The following is a 21,691-nucleotide window of genomic DNA, read 5'->3' on the forward strand; positions in this document are numbered from 1 at the left end:
TACCAAACGCCCGAGGTTGTAGTAACAATCTGGGTATTTCCTCCGGTGCTTGATGGCCGTCCGGTAACTTTGCTCAGCGGCTTGGAACCGTTTTAGGCTGTTCTGCACGATGCCTAAATTCATCCACGCAGCAGCGAAGTCTGGCCTGGAAGATAAACAAGGAAAAGAATGGCTTTGGCCCCAGAACTGCAGGAGCTCATAGGTTTTTCAAGAGCATCAATACAGAAACAATGCTTACTGTATCTGTACCGCCAAAGACAGCAGCTGTTCCGCTTCCTGGAGCTCATTCCTCTCCTTTAAGATATTTCCCAGATTATTCATGGCATGAACGTACTTGGGATTTAATCTGGAAGTGGAGAGAGAAACCAAGCCTGTAGTCTTCACTCAGCTCTCAGGAACTGAAATTTAAAGTTGGGAGTCTGTATAGGGATGGGTTTTTAACTCTGGAAAGTTAAAATCGACACGTATACTGTATAAATGGCATTTCTTCTGCGAGACAAGATGCTTGCGGTACCTCACAGCTTCCCGGTAGTATCTGATGGCGGCTGTCTGATTGCCTTTATCAGCCAGGTTTTTGCCAACATTGTAGTGAACCTGGAAAGAGAGATAAGAACTTGGCCATCAGCTGACAGGCTTCTTTGCTCAGAGCTGGGATCCTATCACAGTTTCTAACTGAAAGCAGAAGATAATGGTATTAAAAAACCACCACCCACCAGAACTTGAGCTAAATCCCTACGCAGGGGCCTCTTTGTGCTTTAATGCCCCTCTACCCCCATAAGAAAAGACTGGAAGAAAGGCATGTGACAAGCAGATGGTATCACTGAAGTGTGACAGGAGGATACTGACTAAAGAACTCAACAGAGAAAGCTGGAAAGTTAGGAAGCTGGGCTGGTTTTACCGCCAAACCCAGACTACCTGCAGCCCACGGCTGAGATGCAAAGTCCAAACGTGAGGGAACAACGAGGATTCTGTCTTTTAAACAAATCCAGCACTTTCTGGTGTAACATTTTTCTCCTGCAGCATTACAAACATTCCACTTTATACTAATAACATCCTCTCTCCCTCATTCCTTCAGGTGCTGACTGCACCCCAGGCACCTGATTTCAATTCCTTTGGATCTGTGTATCTGTCTGTCTGTCTGTCTATCCATCCATCCAGAAGTAGAATGGCTGGATCATATGGTAATTTCATTTTCAATTTTAAGAAGAACTAAAATGGTTAATTTTATGGTAGGAGAATTTTACTTCAATTAAAAAATTGAACGTTTAATGACCGAAGAGGGTAGTAAAGTAGACGAGAAGAAACAGACTCGCAGCTGCAAATCTACTAGAAGTTCTCAGGTCATCCCAGTTCGAGGGCACTGGGGAGACCAACTTATGGCATCTTCTCAAGGGTACCAGGGCTCAGAATAAACTACAAGGAAAGGAGCTGGGACCGGAACCAAGACCAGGGCAGCAGAACTGCGGGGATTCATGAGGACTGTTATCAAAAGTATTTCTTGATCATCAAAAGCTGCCTTTTGGAGGCTTACAGTGTAAAGGCCAGGAGCAACCTCAGAGGAGGTGATGCTACAGAACGATGCTCACTCACTTAGATGTGCCAGGTGTGACCAATGACAACAGGGACACCAGCGGCTGGCGGGGGCTGAGGGTCACCAGGTGCAGGGGTTGGCACTGTAGACAGACTGTCTCTTCTCCTCAGAGCAGCCTTCCAAGTCGAGGGTTCACTTTGGCATCAATAAGCATCTTATCCAAGGCTGTGGTGCAGAATGTGAACCGAGGCTCCAAAGCCTGTGTTTCTTCTCACGGTATCACACCCATTTATTATGATGCTGGGTGATGATGGGGCCGGCTGCGCAAGACAATTTCTAGACCCACTCATTCATGCCATCTATTAGTTTTCTTAAGGTAAAATAATCTTTCTTTGGGGGTGTTAAGGGGTTGTATTGTGTCCCCAAAATTTGTATGCTGAAGTCCTAACCTCTAGCAGCCCAGAATGTGAGTTTTGAAAGAGGGGGTCTTTAAAGAGGTCACTAAGTTGAAATGAGGCTCTTTGGGGCCCTAATCCTATCTGACTGGTGTCCTTATCAGAGGAGGAAACTGCACAGACATCAGGGATGCCTGCACACACTGGAGCGACCACGTGAGGACACAGTGAGAAGGCGGCCGTCTGCAAGCCAACCAGAGAGGCCTCAGGAGAAACCGCTGCTTCCGACGCCTTGACCTTGGACTTCTGGCCTCCAAAGCTGGGAGAAAACAAACTTCTGCTGTTTAAGCTACTCATTCTGTGGTATTTTTTTTACAGTGACCGTAGCAGACTAACATGATGGATTACACTAATGGTTTGAGCACCATCAAGTGGCATTACATCTGAACACTTCAGACCCCCTTTTAAATGTATAACCCCACCCTGCCTTAGCAATCTTAACCCACAGTGATAGCACGCCTTCAAAAATACTAATATTTCTGGAAGGGCATGGAGCAGTGTGACAGTCTTTAAGCACATATGAAACAGAGCATTTGTTTTTTAACTGCCAATTCTCAAGTCTATACATTTATTTTTACCTAATTGGACAAAAGGAATCACAAGCAGGGAACTCACAGGTGAAAGAAACGTATACTAGTGCCCAGCATACCGTATAATTTAAACTTCCTGAACCAATACATCGTCCATTTGTAAGTATTATCATCTTCAAGTTACTGCTTGCAGGAGGCTAGTTCATGCCACAGCTGGATCGCATGTATTGAAAAGTCAGCTCTAAATGGTTCGATTTTGTGCCTCCCCCAGCCCCAGCCTGGAAGTGTGACTTCACCTCCCTTGCCCCACACACCAAGGGACTGAATCTGGAGACTCCAACCTGTGAGCAAGGATGTGATTGTGGTTCCCAGAACACAAACACAGCTTCTCCTTGGCTCCTGCCTCTTCCGCCCGTGAGCTCCTGACGCTATCCTTTGTTACGGGACATTCTGTTTTCTCAGAAAAAGCTCAAAGAGTTCAACTGCCCTCTGCAGTGGAGCCAGTGTCCTGTTAGACTCCTGGATGCCACAGACCAGAAGGGCAGGGGAGGGAGGAGGGGCGCTCTGGAAAATCAGACTGCAGTTAATTCCATGGGACTAGTTAAAAATCAGATACAGCCCTAGAAGGCAAGCTGTCCGTAATGAAGACTAGTAAACAGGTTTACCCACAGGCCAGCCGTATCCTGTTAGTTACTTGGAGGGAAGTATTTGAATGGAAAATAGCCGCCTAGATAATCTGTTGTGAAAAACCAAACCAAACCCCTCAGAAATAGTTTACTTAAAATAGAGCTTAAAGAATGAGTGATTTTTGTTTCCATGGGATGTAAGAGATTGAAAAAGCCTGTTCATTCTTGAACTTTCCCTCCAGCCCTTGTGATTCTTACGCTGAGACAACAAAGCATAACAGAAGCCACAGATAAAACCACCATCGCGACCCAAGGATGTGTACACACAACGAAGTGACAGCACCCCGCACGGAAGGCACGTGTCACAGCAGTGCCAAAACCAGTTTGCTTCCAACTTCCTTAACATCTGATGTTAAACTTAAAATGCTTTAATATACAAAAATCCTACAGCCCATCCTGGCTCATCCTTAAGGAAATACCCCATTGTGGTATATGATTCCTTTCATTGTTAAAAGAATTTAGAATTGTATCACAGGGTAGATACAAAGTGCCACATACTTTAAAGCCTTGAAAACTAAGAATGACTGTACCATAATCAGATACTTGGTATCTCATCCAAAGCAAGAATTTAACTTCCATTTGGCTCAATTTCAGCCACTAATAGTGAGTGCCTGCCATACGCAAGGCACTGTGGGTAATTCAGATGCACTGGGCACAGCACCGGATCTCCTTTGTAAATCTGGGCCTCGTATGGAGCCAGGTGCCAAGTGCTTACTTAAGAATCAATGAATACAAAGTGAAAATGAGTTCAGAAAATGTTTTTCCTGCAATAGAGTTGAATGAAACCAGTGTCTTCCTAAATGAGATCTCTTCCCTGAAATCAACCTAGCTTTTCCAAAAAAAAAAAGTAAAGACAACTTAATTAACACTTCAATTTATAGTGAAAAGTTAAAAAAACTAAAACAAAAAAAAATTCTATCTTGCTCACACAGAATAGTATCACTGAAAAATGTTCTTGGGAAGGATTATTACTACCAGATCCTTTTTGAAGACAAGGTCTTGCATGTATATCTCAAATTTAAAAGGGAGAACTATACATGCAGACATATGATTGTGTACGTAAGTCCATCCATGCACCCCCTGTGTTTTCCAGCCTGTAACATATGAAGTCACTCGCTAGGGCAGACACAGAAGCTCAAACATCACCTATGTCCCACCCCCTCATTTACTAGGATAAGTTGGACACAGCACTATACCAGGTCTTCATCTACCACCTTAATTACTAACTCAGATGTTGTCAGCTTCATCTTTCCATGCCTCAGTTTCTCCCTTTTAGAAAATTAAAGAAAATAATAACCTCTCTCTAAAAACCTTAGAGGGAGGATAATGGAGATTAATTACAGAGCCTCTACAAAGAAATCTGAGTTCCTTCTGGGGAAGAACTACATAAATAGAAAGGGTAATTACTGCTGCTCAAACAGAAAAGTAAAAATAAAGCAAACCCATTAACATTTATGAAATTAAATCACAGGCAATTTATTTTTAGTAGCATAAAATAAGTGGGTAGGTCAGCAAATCAAATTATCAATAAAAGCTTGAAGTAATTCACTCTTTTGTCTAAGCCTCTGAACTATAAAATATGAACAGGGTTTTTTTTTGTTTGTTTTGTTTTGTTTTTTTTAATCTAAGGAAAAGACAAAGAAGGAGTCAGCACCTTTTAGATTACCCTGCACTTCAGGGTCACAATAAGGCGTCAATTATTCATTAGATTTATTCATATAATTTTGCCTGAGATCACTGCTTTCTCTTAAATAAATAATGTGGAAATGAGACAGAACTCCATGGAGCTCTTATTTCCACCCCCAGAGGATTACATTTAAGCATCCTAGGAACCTCCCATTCCGATGACCCAGGAGAGAACGGACCACTATTTAATAACAGCAATGGTCCACGCTAACAGAGAACCCCTCTAACCTAGCCCCCGGCCGCTCATTCTGAGCAATCATCATTTCCTTCCTCCCATTTAATGGGACAACCAAAACGAAGAGGAGCTTACTGAAAGCAAACATTCCTTGAGCACCTACTGTGTTCTAACTACCGTGTTAGGGCACTTCAGATGCCCTATTTCACTAAGGCCTCACAGCAAACCCAGGAGACAGGCACTGTCCCCTGTGACAGGTAAGGGCACAGAACGTTCAAAACAGGCAGTCTAGTCTTGCCCAAAGAGGCACGGCTGGGTTAGAGGAGAGCTTGGACTCATCAGGAGCACAGGTGAGACAAACTCCTGCCAGACTGCATCAACAAAAACACTGCCACTTTAAAGTCTATATATTTACTTTTACCTAATCCGACAGAAGGAATCCCAAGCAGAAAGCCACCAGTGAGAGAACCGTGTGCACTGCCCACCAGCCAGCAGACTTTAAACTTCCGGAACCAAACTGCTGTCCATTCATAGGTATTACCAGCTCCAGTCACAGACTGGAGGAGGCCGGAGCATGTGTTTTGAAAAGTGTGTTCTAAACGGTTCACTGTGGGACTCCCCCGGCCTCAGCCTGCATGTACTTACTATTCCCTTCCCTGTCACGACTTTAATCACTGACTGGACCAATTGGAAGATGAAGAAAAACTTAAGTGACATTGCCTGGTTTTAAAGATTTCTTTTGAATGATTTTGGCTAAGAGCAATTTTAATACATTTTATCAAAATCATTAAAAAAAAAAAACCCAAAACAAGCTGCTGAACTTAACACGTGGCAGCCAGCCTACCTTAGCATTGAGGGGACACACAGACAGGGCACTTCTAAAAAGCTGGTCCTCCGTCCGCCACTCGCCGCTGCGGATCACGCACCTCAGCGTGTTTATGAACAAAATTCCCAGCACGAGAGCAGCAATCAGTTTCTTAAGAAGAGAGAGACATGGACAATGTTAGTGGAGTCCATCCGATGTCGCGGTCGTGAACGGCTCCGCTCCGGGCCCGTACCTTCCTCTTCGTGAGCCTGCTGAGTGCGCCCAGCCCGCAGGTGAGCAGCATGCAGTACCCGGCGCTGGGCAGGTACAGCGCTCTCTCTGCGACCACGAAGCCCACGCGGAAGAACAGGTTGCTCGCAGGAAGAAACGGGATGATGAGAAACCCCAGGCCCAGTGTGAGCATCCTGGAAGACGGGAAGTAAGTAAAAGGGCGACTTTCAAGGCATCTCAAGAAAAACGCCCTGCTCAACATTAACTTCATGGTAAAGACCGCCCCTCTCCCCATTTTACTTTCATGCCAGCAACTGAGAAGAGGCATCAGCGGCAGCAGAGAAATGACCTCGGGAGAGAGGGTTGCACCGAGCAGCATCAGGATGAGACATAAAAGTCTTATTAAGGCCCTGAGCATTAAGCATCAGGATAAAACTTACAGGTCACAAAATTCATATGAATAAAGCCAGAACGATTACTTTGTGGGGTCTCATGAATTCACCTACTCCTAACTATACCTCAAACCACGTAGGCGCTCGAGAGCTCAGTGGCTATTGGTCCCAATTAGTCCAATTTAGTTACCCCTCTAAATTTAACAGGAATAATGCAACTTAACTAGTTTAAGCTTTATGAAATCTGAAATAAACTAACATCATTTTTGGGTGCTACACCCTCAACTTCAGTCAAGCAAAAAGAAAGCTGAGAGCAACAGAATACTTCTGGAAGTAGGCAGTCCCTCCTTTTTTTTCATGTTTTTATTTTTATTATTTTATTTTTGGTAATAAACTGGTGGTAATTAGGTTTTTATTTATTTATTTTTAATGAAGGTACTGGGGACCCTATGCATGCTAGGCACGCACTCTACCACTGAGCTGTCTCCCCCAGCAATCCCTTCTAAGGTCTCCTATGATGTAAGAGGATGAATTAGGAAGCCAGGTCAAATTTGGTGGCTCCTTCCCAGCCCCTGTGTCTATAGTGTTAAAAAAAAAAAAGTCTTGCTGCACATGTGAGGTGAAGGGGGACTAGGATCTGTTGCTCTTTAGAATGAGGAACCAATTTAAGACACAGGTAAACTTAAAACTGAATTTATTTTGAGAAATTACTAATCTAATTCTACACACACTTACGTTTAAAGAAAATCACCATAAATAGCTTTCTTTCTCATGAAACACATTTGTTTCTCTCCCAGCTATTTTCTCAGTAACCGTTTTGCCTTCTTTTTTTGGTGAGAAAGAATAGCCTCTTTCGGGTGGCAGTTTATTTTGTACCAAACAACACGGGGAGGAACTGCTGGAGCATCCATCAGGGTGTTCTGAGGGAGGGCTGGGAATATGGACACAGCACACTGCAATCACACTCTGTTCTGACCATAAATTACTCTCTACCACCTACAGCGAAAAGGATCTCAAAATGCTCCTTCCCGGGGGAGGGGGAGGGGAGATAAAGCAGTCATCTGTACCCCTTCCTCCAAGTTCACGCCCCACTAGCTGAAGCCAGCCACGGATTCCACACGGACAGAACTAGAACTCAGTCCAGCCATAAACGTGTACTTAAAATAAATGTCCTTAGACATTAGGTCCACAAAATTGCTAAAATGATTGGTGCTGGATTTGGCGAAATGCTCTGACTCAACCCAGCGTCAACGTTAAAATTCAGCTTGGCCTCTTACCTTCTCTTGTGGCTGTCTTCAGAGCACAGGGCTTGGCATATCAGGCCAATGAGGCAGAACCAGAGTGCTGCTGGTGCAATTACCCTCCAGTCGCCAGCTGACTTAATGAGGGGGATGCAGCCCATTGACCAATCAAAACACAGCCACCAGGGGCACAGCAGCAGCCAGGCATTCAATGAATAGTAGTAATTATAGTTTATGGCCTGTCAGTTAAGAGAAAAACAAACACTTATTTGACACTGAACTTGGAAAAATATACATATCCTAACTTCACTTTGGAGGCACCCTTAGGTTTCTGTTCAAGGGGAGCAGTTGTATACAATAAGATGTTGCCACTTTCAACATTGGGCATGGGGCTGTCATGGCAGTTAGGAAATGCACTGAGATTTTTAATAGATGAAAAATACAGCAAAGCCACCAGACCCTGCTATACATTTGTTATATTTCTGGTCCAACTATGACCCATTTACTCAGTGATGCCCGAAGTCCATGACCTAAGAAATCTCGGGCCCAGGGGTCACCTATGTGCCTAACAATAGACGTACAGGGTTCTATGGTCCTTCTCGTGATTTCTGTCTCGATGACCACCACAGCTGAGAATCTGTGGGTGACACCTTTGCTTTCAGAAAAAGCAAACCTTTACAAGGAAGTCTGGACACCATTAGACTTTTAAAGATACCACTGATATTACATTTTGTCTTAACCCAGCCATGTCAATTTCCTTGATGTCAAAAGTAATGGGATTAGGGATGCTTTACCGAGGCTGGCAAGAAACCTGATGTTTTCTAAACTGCTCCTCTTTAACTTGGTTGAGAAAGGAAATACAAGGAGTTTATACCCTTTCAATGCCCTAATAAAAACCTGGTTTCATCCTAGAATATCCTTGGTGAGAGGAAACAGACGTGGAGGTGTTCCACTCAGGGGGGATTTTGTGGATGTGCTGGGGGGGAGATCAGGAGGAGGAGGAGGAGGAAGGAGGGAAGACCTGGGCTCTGGTGGGCAAAGAAGATGACCCAGTGGAGGACAGACTCAGAACTCACCCGGACCAACATGCTGTCGGCGAAGGAGGCAGGGTTGTCCACCTCAGTGAAGGCCGGCGGGCCAGTGCCCATGATCCTCCAGCGCACGAAGAGCATCCCTGCTCCCCCCAAGGCCAGGAGGGCCATTCTGAAGAGGAGGCCCCCATTCCTGAGCACACCCAGGTTCTGAAAGGACACCACACGGCCTCTGATGTCACAGACTTTTCAAATAAAAGTGCAGCCAAGCCAAGGACAAATGTGCAACAATTCTGCTCGAACTACACTGACACTGTGCTTTCAAGGGCCGGCTATTTTAGAATTCAAGTCATAAGAAACACTTTGAAAATGGCATTTAAAGTCAGCTGGTACTTGACATTTTCCGTGTCTAGGCTGGGGGCAAAAGCAGATACTCACCTCTAACGATCCGCCCTTACGTAGTACCTTCTGGACAATTTCCAGAACATTTAACTTGCCTATCACCAAGATGTCAAAGACGGCATTCAAACCCTAAGAAAGCAAAGCAAGGAATCAGTGACGGGGCAGCTGAACTCTGATGAGGTAGCAACCACATATCACAATTTCATTGCTGAATCTAGACAAGTAACGCACTGGATTAGATCATTGCAGATGACCTCTTCAGGTCCAAAACCAAAATCAAAAAATCCTACTGCTCCTAGGACATTAGCTCATGGAAATGCACCAAATGTGTCATCACTACATTCCCATTAGTCATAAGTTCATAGTCTGCATGCAAGAGTAAGACGCAGGAAAGCTAGAAATGTGGGATTCCCCAGAGAAGTTCTGCAAAGGTCCCCCCTGCCATCCTTTTCTTAAATTATAAAACGTTCCCTTAGTTGATGTAACAGAGCCAACACCTGCAGTAATCATGCCTAAGGAGATAAAGGCAGTCATTAACCTTGAAAACCCAGCCACATAAGTAAGTACACCTCAAAAATCTCAAGTGCTGACTGATTTTAGCAAATCTGTGCAAGAGGGGAAGCAGAACATACAATCTCTGGTGGGGCTTCGGAGACCTCTCAGGTTCAGACTCCTGGTTGTCCGCCAGCTCTCCCTTCTGGCTGAGCACACAGCCAGCCCTGCAGGTAAGCGTGGTCGTGTGCTTTCCAGCCTACGGGATGCGGGCGGAAGTGATCACACACCATCTTGGAGGTTTGGTCATAGATCTGGGCAGGCTCCACCCTTGGTCTCCTGCCCAGCTGGTGTGGCGGAGACGATGAAGATGTTCAGAGTGACACTGGGAACTGCACCCTGGAGACGGCAGAGCCACCACCAGCCTGGATCCGCTGTGTGGAGGACAGCCGTCTCTGCTGAAGGGAGCCCTGCCCACACCTTTCAGGTGAATGACAAATCACTTCAATTACAGGAAGCCCCTGGCCCCTGGTAGTGTGTGATCCTGCAGCTCCACCCACACTAACAGCTCCCAGGAGCAGCGCGATAATTCCTCTCCAGAAGGTGACAGCTGCTCGTAAAGCTATGACAGCCGAGGTTATAGGCTGCAGGATCATCTAGCCTTGGACTCCACTGTCCACCCTGAAGTGGACTCTCTACACGTGCGGCTGCTGCAGGCGATGTCAATGAGCTGAATCCCCTGCCAGAACTAGGTAAGGTGGTCAGAACACATACTGAGTGGTTGGTTCCAGCTGCCCCTGCGTGACTTGGGTCTTTTTAATATGGGGCTTCGTGACAAAGAATATCATAAATCATCAGAAGCCAGTGGTAATTTGTGGTTTTCAGAGAGAGGATGACATCCCTACTTAACCTTCCCCCATAAATGCTGGGAGCCATTAATTACCCAACACATGGGCCAGTGCTGGGTTAAGCATTTCAAAGACTCCTGGTTTTATTCACCCATGCAATACATGATTTTAGTGGGTCACAGAAGACCATTTCTTCCTGGGGGTGAACCATATTCTAGGAGGTAGAAGCTCCCTGTTGAGCTGCCCCTATCACTTTCTACACCGTTTGTTTTTCCACCTGTGAGCTACAGGACAGACACCAAGGGGTGATGGGGTCATGTCATCATGACGACTGAGCCAAACATGAGTTTGGCACCCCCACTTCCTTCTCACTTAGATGCATCATCGAAAGGTCCACATTCTAATCAGTGAAAACAGCTAAATTTTACCATATCTTTATTCATGTAAATTCAACCTAATTTTTCAGTGCTTCTCAAACATTAATGGATGGAGAGGTTACCTGGGGTCCTTATTACATGGAGATTCTGATCCAACAGGCCTGAGGTAGGGTCTGAGATCCTAAATTTCTAGTAAGTTCCCAGGTGGTCCTGATGCTACTGGTCCTCAAATCACACTTTGAGAAGCAAGGGCACTGTTTCTCACAGGATGATGCTGGTCCCTCCCAGGGGCTGCTTGGCAATGTCTGGAGACATTTTGGGTTGCCACAACTTGGGTGGGTGGGGGGTGTCCTACTGGCATCTAGTGCGTAGAGACCAGGGACATTGCTAAGTATCCTGCAATGTGCAGGACACACCCCAAGGAAAGAATGATTCAGCCCCAAGTGTCAATAATGCCAAAGTTGAGAAACACTGATTTAGAGCAAACTTTAAAAAAGTAACTCATGAAATTCAAGTGTCTTTTCACAGTCACTTTTTGCTACACCATTTCCTAGCTAGCTAACCTTAATCTTACAGATTGAGCCCAATAAAACCATCGATCTTTGCCTCGACTGGGGTCAAACCCCGAAGACCCTGGGCCGCTCTTTCCTTCCCATGGCTTCCTCAACGAGGCCATGCACCTCCCACATCTGTTTTCCATTTCTCTCTGTCTGCTCCCATCCCTAAGGCCTCAGTGTCCCTCTCATAACGTAAGATGGGAAGTTGGCTAGACTGGAGAAAAAGCAAGGTGCATTTCCAGGCCTCTTCCTTCCTGGGGCTTCCACTCAGCTCAGAGCTGGGAGGTGCATGCCTGTGCTCCTCAGAGCCTCTGTTCTCTGACATTTCCAGGCGAAGCCGGGAAACATACATCAGTGTTTGTTTAACTGGGGCTGGAAGCAGTGATGGGGTCAGAATACTGTCGTATTTAGGACTCCCAAAACATGAGAGCAACCAAGAAAACACACGCCACTCTCTTATCTGTTTTCTACAGGACCTCTCCAAGAGGGTGAATATGCTCTTTAGGACTGTCCCCACTCCATGCCTGCCAGTTCTAATGACAGCCAACTGAGTCAATTTCCATCTGAAACGCCAGGATCATGACAGCACAGGTAACTGGCCCAGAAAGGTCTAGGAATGCAGGTGGCCCAGAGGCTGCAGTAGAGGAGGTCACACGGGCAGGGCAGCCCAAGACATCTTTACAAGAGGGGAAGGGTGCATCACGGGTCTTACCAGCACAGTGATCCCCTGTTCTTTGCACAGCATGGCCACTGCTCCCAGAAGGATGCTCAGCAACACCCAGCACGTGGAATGTGTCCCCTCCTTGTTGGCTGCCAATTAGGAGAAATGACAAACACAAGAGTCATGCGACATAGCTCCATCTTGTTAACACCTGGAACTGAAACTTCAAGCATGCACCTTCAACAGCCACAATTTCAAAACAGAGTTTGGTCTCTGGACAGCACTTCTCTGTGGGTGAGTGTGTTAGACCTTCATTTCTGATTGACGGCACCCTCTACCTGGCACACACATCCCCTTCTCAAGGGAACCCCAGCAGGGGCCCAGAGCCTCGGGGAGGTACTGTAACACAGCCCCGGCCACAAAGACATCTCAAGGCAGAGTCCCCATGGGGCAAGTTCCTTCTTCCCATCCTGCCGTCACCTAGCAGGCAAGTTGTGCTGCAAACTCCCACAGAGAGTGTCCACGCTGCACCTGGTTACACAGGACCCCAGGCTGCTGCCGTCACAACAGGGGGTGCTGGGAACACCTGATCTGCTCCGAGGATCTCTACAATTCCCGGGACAGGAGTCCGGGCTCTCTGAACATCAGGTGGCTGCCACCAGTGTGGAATGGCTGGAAGGATGCAGGACCACTGAGGCCCCCTGCACGGGGGCTCACGGACAGGAAGTCAAAGCACCACTAGAAACGTGACAGCTGTAGTGAGCGGCTCAAGTGGGGCTGAGCTCCAGTGAGAACTGATGACCCTACGGGGCCTTTGGAGGAGGGAGCCTGCTGTACACTGCTGGGTGGGCGGGGCACACAAGGTGGGGTCCAGAGCAGAACTGCTTGGGAGGAAAGGGCACATGCGATGCTCTTACCTCCTCATCTACGTAGATGCTGAACAAATATTGGAAAAAAGACCTAAGTTTGAAGTGGGGCAAAGTGAGCCTGCTTGGAGGTGGTGCCCATGAATCTTGGTTCAGCTCTGCTTAAAACCAGAACTCGCGGTCTCAATTCCAGCTCTGCCACTTGCCAAGTGACCCTGAGCATGTTACTTGTACTCACAGTCTTAGTGACCTCATCTATCAAACGGGGGCAACGTTACCTCTACTGTCCCTTCTTGAGAGAGAAGAAACATTTGGAAACACTTGCCATCTGCGTTAAAAGTTACATAAATACGCTTGCAAATGCAAAACAGATCGCCAGAAGGCACACCAGAAACCAATTACGGCAGTTTCTGAACAGTTTTAAGAAGAAAAATTCATGTAGGAGAGGGAAGAAGCCTTACTTTTCACTGGATAACCTTCCATACCTTTTAACTTTTTTTTTACTTATGTGCAGGTATTAAAAATCGTATTAAAAACTAAACATTAAAAAAATCACATGGTATCGCGCTAGGACCACAGAAAGCATTCAACATTTGCTGCATGAGAGTCAGCAACCAGGGCAGCCTCCCTTCCCAGTTTACTTGTTTTCTTCACGGCTAACCTACTGTGAGCAAGCCTGGCTGCCCGAGAGCAGGGTCTGTCTGTGCCCCTAGCGGACCTCTAGAATAAGTGAGGCTCAGAGCAGCACCTGAAGTCGCCCTCAGCACCATCTGTCAGTACGTTCCCCACATAGATTATCACAAACACTTGATTTCCTGTACTTCCTCCTAGACGGGGTTTCTCACCCTGTGCGCCGCTGGCACTTGGGCGGGCCGGGTCTTTGCTGTCGGGGCTGTGTGTGCATCGCAGGATGTTTAACAGCCTCCCTTGTTTCTACCCAGGAAAGGACAGTAGCGCTCCTGGCTCTCAGTTGTGACAACCAAAAACGTCAGTTTGCCAAACGTCCTGGAGGTTGGGGAGAAGACATCACCCCAAGTTGAGACCTCTGCCCTGCACTGCTCACAGTGTGTGGTCCATGGACCTGTCCTTGGGTCTGGTAAGAAAGGCAGACTCCCAGGCCCCACCTAGACCTGCAGGGTGCAGCGCAGCCATCGGCCTGTTAACCAGGCCTCCAGGTGATTCTGATGCTCACGGCTGAGGAGCATCACCTGCCCTGGACGGAAAGCTTGCTCACAGCTGTATCCTGGGACCTGGCCTGGCTTGTTGGAGTAACTCACAATTTTGTGGACAGACTCTGTAGCACCTGACTCTGGAAAGGCAACGGGTGCTTGGTGAACGAAATGAGGGTCCACGATCTCCCCGAAGGGGCGAGGAGCTGACTAACCACAGACCCACGAGGTAGGAATAGCTGTCGTGCCTCTTGGAGTTTGTGCCTATAATTGCCCCTGCAGGGGTGGAAAGGCTGAACCCCTTCCAAGATGCTTCCAGCAGGGGGCCACATGGCCTTGACTGCAGGAAATCCAGCGATGGGTGTCACTTCCCACGACAGCCCATTCCGGTTTTAACACTGGGTTGTTTGAGTTCGTTGTCTGAACCCACTTTCTTAGAGTGAGGCTTCCTCCTGCCTCCGGCTGCCCTGAAGCGGTGTCTCCCCAATAGCTCAGGCAGCACAGTGCTTGGAAGTCAAGCTCTCTTTATGGAAAACCATTATCTATCAGAACATTCAGTTCCACCAAGCAGACTAAGGACGATTTCCCTTGTAGAAACTAACTACATTACGTAGGTAACACCGAGAGGTCACGATTACAAGCCACAACAACAAAGCCCTGTTGTATTCAACGTGATTGCGTTTATACATTTACTCGAATGTGTTATTTTCTTCAGGCATTTGCTAGCAGCCATTAGCAGACAAGTGTTCACAGACACCAAGACTTTAAAAAAAATATGGTCAAAATAACCCTGAAGCTAATGTATCACTTAATTCCTCTTAGGATATGATTTTGAGAAAGGCTCCGCACGTTTTAGGAAAGCTCAAGGGTCCAGCTGGCAAAACAGGGGTGATGACACTCGCCAGGCACCACGCCGGAGCCTGGGGAAGCCCAGCCCGACACACGACAGAGATGGATGGAAGATGGCATCCTAAGGCTGGTCCTCTCCACCCCAGCGTCCCTGTGGTTCATTTAGCCCTGCCTCCTGAGTAACACAATGTCCCGACTCTGTGTCCAACCACTTCCAGGATTTTCTCATATCAGCAGTTTATATGCACACAGACACCTTTAATTATAAATGAACCTACTAATTACCACGGAATCTCCTCCACAGGATAGAAGACACTCCCAGCCCCGGCTCCTGGGCCACTGCAGACCCCACACCTCCAGGCCCAGCATGGGAGATGGCGCTGTAGGCTGACCTCAGCCATCTTTTCACGCCCACTACGCATTAGGTTTAGCAGTTCACTAGAAACCGAATGGACCTCTCCCTCCCTCTCCCCATTACCTGGGTTTGGTCCCTTAAGCTTCTACTCCCACAGTCTGTGTTCATGCCTCTTAATGAAAACTAATATGAGTTCCCAATGTAACGTTCCCTGTCCTTAACATTAAAAGCAAGTTCCCTGACCACCGTACACTTCGTCCTAGGAAAACTGAATTAGCTTGTATTTTACGTGACTGTAACAGGGATTAATTTCCCCTCCACAGACCAGTGGTGTCGGATAGGAAAAACATTCCCAGTTCCTCCGTTAAAACACCCAAAGGACCGCTCCTGAAAGCACTCCATTAACGCGAAGTTAAAGTACTACAGGGATGTGGAAGGGATGGACTCGAGTTCCATTTGTCTGCAAGTTAAAATGGCTTCAGATGGCTGAATCGGAGATTTCACCAAATACAGAAAAATAATTACATAAAAAAACACAGCCTTCAGATTTATGGACAGCCTTCTCCCTAATCTCACCCCATAGGTTTTTTTATTGAAGCACAGTTGATTTACAATGTTGTGTCAATGTTTGGTGTACCACATTGTGATTCAGTTACATATATATATATATATATATCCATATATATATCCATATATATATATGGATATATATATATCTTTTTTCAAATAACGTGGCTACTGGAAAATTTGCAATGACATGCATGGCTCACACTTTATTTCCTATTGCACAGCAACGTCTACACCCTGTGCTCAGTGATCCAGCTCACAGATGAAATGATCTGCACATGGCTATGTCTGCCTTTGAAAAGTCAGAAAATATGAAATGAGTTGCCTATTTAAACCCAAGTCTTCTCCCCAACCCCCACTGGATTAGCCACTTGATGTGTTATCGAGAGTCATATGACTAAGCATGCACACATGCTTCAGCTTTCCCAGAATCCAAACTGGAAAGCTGAGTTTAACCAATATATTCTACTCTTGAACAACGCAAGGGTTAGGGGTCAGCACCTCCATATAACTTTACAGCCGGCCCTCCATGTTCCTTGGTATCTGCAGTCCTGCATCTGGGGATTCAACCAACATCTGGTCCTGTAGTACTTACGTACATATTTGTTGAAAAAAATCTGCCTACAAGTGGACCCACACAGTTCAAACCTGTGTTGTTCAAGGGTTAACAGTATCTTTACTATTTTATATAAATCAAAGGGGTCCTCTTCACAGATGTGTGGTACGTAGGTTCACGAAAAACCAAGGCCAACCTGCACAGCATTGATCAAATGTTTCTAGTACTGGAGGTGATCAAGAAAGGCCTTACACAAATTAAATAATCAACGGGGAAGTGGTCCTGAGTTTGGGGACAGTCCAGCCTAGACTTCTGGGAATAAGACTTGCTCTAGCATAGTTTTCCATCTAATGCCTCAAATTAAGATTTTCTTAGAGTATTAATTTGTCAAGGTAACTAATGCTAATAATGGCCAATATACAGCATAATATAGATAAAGTTGGACTTGTATTTTTGGGGAGTATGTTTTTATTTAGTAACTAATGTAAGCCATTCTTTTATTCCCAAGTGTGAGCATCTAAATAAGACAACTGAAACAGATTACAGTAGGCCACCCTGCATACAGTTGGTACTCAATAAATATGAGTCAATAGTTTCATTTATTTCCATGTCTATCATTTCTTGTTATATTACTGTATTTTGAAGGTAATTATGAGATGTAATTGAATACCAAAAAGTTAATCATTTGCTTGATGTAAACAAATACAGCCAGAAGTCAAGACTTTTCACTTTTAGACTCTGAAACTCCTCACAATGGAAGAATCTCCATCATGTAAAAGATTCTTTAAAAAAAATTAATTATTTAAAAAAATTACATAAGGAATATTGAAAAGGCATAGTAAGAACTGATTCTTTCAATTTCAAATTCAGAAGTAACTGTTAAAAACAGTAAAAATAAATCCTGAGAGGCAGATATCGCCTCCAGTGCAGATGCATTTATGATTATTTTTATTCAAAAAAGTCTTCCCCAAATAGGGAATTCTAACTGGTGCACAGCTCTGGTGTAAGCAGCTCAGGCTTAGACAGAGTTCTCCACCTCATCTCCATCCCGTCTGCTAAATTTTAAGCAGCAATGACCCAGGAGAGGAAATTAAAAGGAAAAAAAAAAAACTATTCTTATACCGTGTGACATCTCTCATTACTTAAGAAGACTACTTGCTCTAGAATAATTGTGCAGCATTAGCAAACATCAACAGTTTATATAATCCAGGACTGAACAAAGATTGGCTTGGAAAATGTTTTCCTTGTTTCAGTGTATGTCTCTATTATCTAAAAGAATTCAATCACTTAGGTAAGTGGAGGCAAAGGCTAATGGGCAGTGGAGTAGGGATGAGGTAGGGGGAGAGCACAGGGGAAAATAAAAAACCCAAATGCACCAACAGAAAGATACTCATCAGTGCTAACACCCACAAGTGCCAACAGATGTGATCAAATTAATGAAGCATGCGCCTCGGATTTGGCACTACTTTCGAGTGGGAAGATCTTTCAGAAAAAGCATCACGTTATGTGACCTACCCTCTTCACCACTCCACGCCTGGCATGCCCACTGCCTGGAAGCTGGCACACTATCGTGGTGTGTGGGGGAATCACTCCACCCCGACAGGTGGCCCCAACTCCCTCTGCCAGAGTTACACAATGAGCATCAGATTCTTGTTCCAAAAGCAGGAGCCAACCAAGCAGTGTGTTCCCCCCACAGGAGAAAAGAAGTCAGACACTGCTGTTCTAAAACATGGGATCATTCTGGGAAAATCCCAGCAGTGTAGGAACCAAAGGAACGTGAAGAGGGGGTGGGGGGGGAGAGAACACACATGAATACTGCTGTCACAGTTCAGATGGCGAGGACCCCAAATCTAAAAACAAGTGCCCTAGACTATGTGAGTTACACAATCGCCCTAATTTTTTTAAGCTGTATGATTCCAAGTCAAAGAAAAAAAATTTCTTACATATACATACATTCCTTTTCATTACAAGTTACTACAGGATATTGAATATAGTTCCCTGTGTTATATGGTAGAAACTTGTTGTTTACCTATTTTATACATAGTAGTGTGTATCTGCAAATCTTGAGCACCCGATTTATCCCTTCTGACTCCCCTTTCCCCCAATAACCATAAGTTTGTTTTCTATGCCTGTGAGACTGTTTCTGTTTTATTAATTAAAAAAAGAGAGATGTCTTAAATAAGAATGGAAAATGGGAGGAAATGATATCCGAATAGTTAAGAGCTATCCTGTTTTAGCTGCCTGAACTATGATAAGGAGCACAACATAGCAATGAAAGTTTAAGAACTTAGATCGACTGAGATTAGAGAGCTTGTCTTGCATAATAGTTTAGAATTTTAAACAGTTATTCTAGACATGCAGCAAATCCCTTCCTCTCTTGAAAAGAGTCTATCCTCCCCACCATAAATGAGACTCAAATTTCTCTTCTTAGTCCTAACTCCCATGAAACAATATTCTAAGGTACTAGTTTATAAAAGAAATTGTTCTGGCTATTCTATCAACTTTATTGTGCAGAGAGATTACCTGTTTCCAACCCAAAATACTAGGCTTTAAGAGAAGGATCAATTCTCATCATAAGAATAATACTTTCCATCTTGGGCATTCAGAAATAATATCCAGCACACCATCAACCTCATCGGGTTTAGTGATTTTCTTTTCTTTTTTTTTTTTAAGAATAATTATGCTTTCTTTATAAGGATATTTCCTTTTTTAAAAAAAGATTCTGTTCTAAAAGCTCTTGCCTGGAGATATTCTATTTAAACACGAAAAAAAAAAAAAAGGCAGACAAATGTTATGTGAATAGGTTTTTTTTTTTTTTGCTCTCTAAAAATGCCAGGATTCCAGGGGTTAGCACAGACTTGTTTGTTAATAAACTCAGGAAGTTAAAAATTGTCCAGAGTTTTGTAATACAAACATTGCATCTATAAAGAAAGCCAATGAGGTTATCAAAAAGAAATGTACCCTCGAAGTGCTTTCTAACTAGTTAAATCATTAATTTCAGACCACTCAATTTTTTTTGTTCCCTTATAAAAAATATTAAATCTGTGCCTCTGTAAAAATAAAAAAAACCTGTCTTGAACTTCAGGTTTATGAGTAAAGAATGCCGACCTTTCTTTGAATTTATGTTCAGATCCAACAACAACAAAGACCAAGTCACTTTAAACATAAGTTTAAACAATAAATAGCACTTATTATTATTTGTATCCAATAAATATTGGACTGAACTTCTATCACAAAAGAGCTCTGATTCTTAGCCGCACGCTTACAAACATGTGGGCACCACGAGAAGCTGGAGGGAAGACTCAGCCCTGCCCGGACACGTGCTTACCCTTGGCTTTTTGTGTGCTCCACGCTGACAAGACAGGGGACAATAAAAATGTGTGACTATTTCTTAGGGTATCTCAAAGTCCAAATGAAAATATATACACTTGAATGTCCATTAGTATCAAGAGCTCTGCTCTGCTGGACTGAAGGGAATTTAATAGAGTAGATAAAGGAAGTTTACACTTTAACACACAAGTACCATATGACCCAGCAATTCCACGCCTGGATATTTACCCGAAGGAAGCAAAATCACTATCTCAAAAGGATAGCTGCACCCCCATGTTCACTGCAGCATTATTTACAATAGCCAAGACACAAAAACAATGTGTCTATTGACAGATGGGTACACAATGAAAATGTGTACACACACTGCAATATGACTCAGCCATAAGAAAGAAGGCAATCTTGCCATTTGCCACAACACAGATAGACCTTGAGGGCATTATGCTAAATGAGATAAGTTAAACAGAGAAAGACAAATAGTGTATGATCTCACTTCTAAGTGGAATCATTAAAAAAAAACCTATAAAACTGAACTCACAGATCCAGAGAACAGATTGATTGAAGGGAGGTGTGAAATGGATGAAGATGGTCAAAAGGCACAAACTTCAAGGTACAAGATAAATAATAAATAAGTCCTGGGGATGTAACATAGAGCACGGAGACTATCGCCCACAATACTGTTCTGTGTATTTGAAAGAGGCTAAGAGAGTAGACTTTAAAAGTTCTCATCAGAAGAAAAATTTTATAACTACAGGTGGTAACAGATGTTAACCAGACACACTGCGGTGATCATTTCATGATATATACAAATATCGAATCATTATATTGTGCACCTAAAACGAATACAATGTTATATGTCAATTATATCTCAAAAATGCACATTTCAGGGCAAAGTGACCAAAAAAAAAAAAAAAAAAAAAAAGAAAGCAACATTCCCAAGGCCATAGGTATCAATTCTGCACATGAGAAGGGGCCACTTACTCAGTGCCGGCTCTGAGGTGGGTACAGGGAGGAACAGTGAACAGGGATGAATGGAGAATCCGAGCCCTCCTCGCCTTGAGCACTCTGAATGTTAATCAAAATACATTGAGCTCTAAGCCCTTCCAGGGCAAGGACTAGGTCCTCCTAGTTGGTATATTCCCAACGCCGACCGAGGGCCTGTTACAAGGATGCCCTTAATGTTTGATCACTAAATGGTGAAAGAATGAGTGACCCAAGCCGACAAGCCTACATGTGATTTCAGAACAGAATCAGAAAGTGTCTTCTCACAAATGCCTTAACTGGAGTTATTTTTGCACATACGGTTCTTACTGCTTCTCCTCTGCGAAGGTATTATTAATTTGTGAAAACCTTGCTTGGCTTAAAAAAAGACCCTGAGCCACCATATTCATGAAGTTGAACATTAAAATGATGTTTAAGAGTTATTCTAGAGAGTTGCTGTCTATAAACAAAGAAGCAGTCTTCGTTCTGAGCCTGTGAAAAGTTGAAAAAGGAGGTCAGAAAATCTGAAACGCAGAAGGGTTGCTGAAAACACAGCGACTGTCAGCAGAGACCCAGGAGAGTGCCACCTGGCTTCATCTGCACTGGTTTAGGGGATAATGAGACGGAGGGGGGGGGGGATTTGGGTGGGGGAGGGGAGGCTGGCAGAGTGGAGGGGCTGTTCCGGTGCTGCCGGCCGAGCGGAGAGAGGGGGCCAGGGCTGGGCAGTGGGTCACAGTGTCCCGCCTTGCTCTGTCCCGAGGTTACAGAGGGTGGGGCTCAGGGCACCAAACCTGGTCCGGGTGGGTCAGAGAACTGCCTGAGGTGTGGGCCCCAGGGCTGCTCCCAGGCCAGCTGCTAACTCAGTATAAGTCCTTCTCTGAAGAATCCAAGTCACTCTGTGCCCCCAGACCGGCAATGAAC

At 44.8% G+C, this 21,691-nt stretch overlaps 1 protein-coding gene across 3 annotated transcripts in view; it reads right to left on the reverse strand.

Annotated features, from left to right (window-relative positions):
* Positions 1 to 21,691, reverse strand: part of TMTC4 (transmembrane O-mannosyltransferase targeting cadherins 4) — a 56,873-nt gene that overhangs the window by 13,675 nt on the left and 21,507 nt on the right. For all 3 annotated transcript variants that reach the window (XR_012080091.1, XM_072976489.1, XM_072976490.1), the window contains exons 6-14: positions 12,152 to 12,249; positions 9,202 to 9,294; positions 8,809 to 8,973; positions 7,769 to 7,971; positions 6,122 to 6,293; positions 5,908 to 6,039; positions 515 to 594; positions 239 to 346; positions 4 to 145 (exon numbers count right to left, since the gene is read on the reverse strand). Coding sequence is in view for 2 of the 3 variants with exons in the window: in XM_072976489.1 (XP_072832590.1) it covers positions 4 to 145; positions 239 to 346; positions 515 to 594; positions 5,908 to 6,039; positions 6,122 to 6,293; positions 7,769 to 7,971; positions 8,809 to 8,973; positions 9,202 to 9,294; positions 12,152 to 12,249 (1,193 nt within the window). In the remaining variant the exon portion in view is untranslated. The remainder of the gene's footprint in view (positions 1 to 3; positions 146 to 238; positions 347 to 514; positions 595 to 5,907; positions 6,040 to 6,121; positions 6,294 to 7,768; positions 7,972 to 8,808; positions 8,974 to 9,201; positions 9,295 to 12,151; positions 12,250 to 21,691) is intronic.

The sequence above is a fragment of the Vicugna pacos genome, chromosome 14 (genome assembly GCF_048564905.1).
Source record: "Vicugna pacos chromosome 14, VicPac4, whole genome shotgun sequence".
Taxonomy (NCBI): domain Eukaryota; kingdom Metazoa; phylum Chordata; class Mammalia; order Artiodactyla; family Camelidae; genus Vicugna; species Vicugna pacos.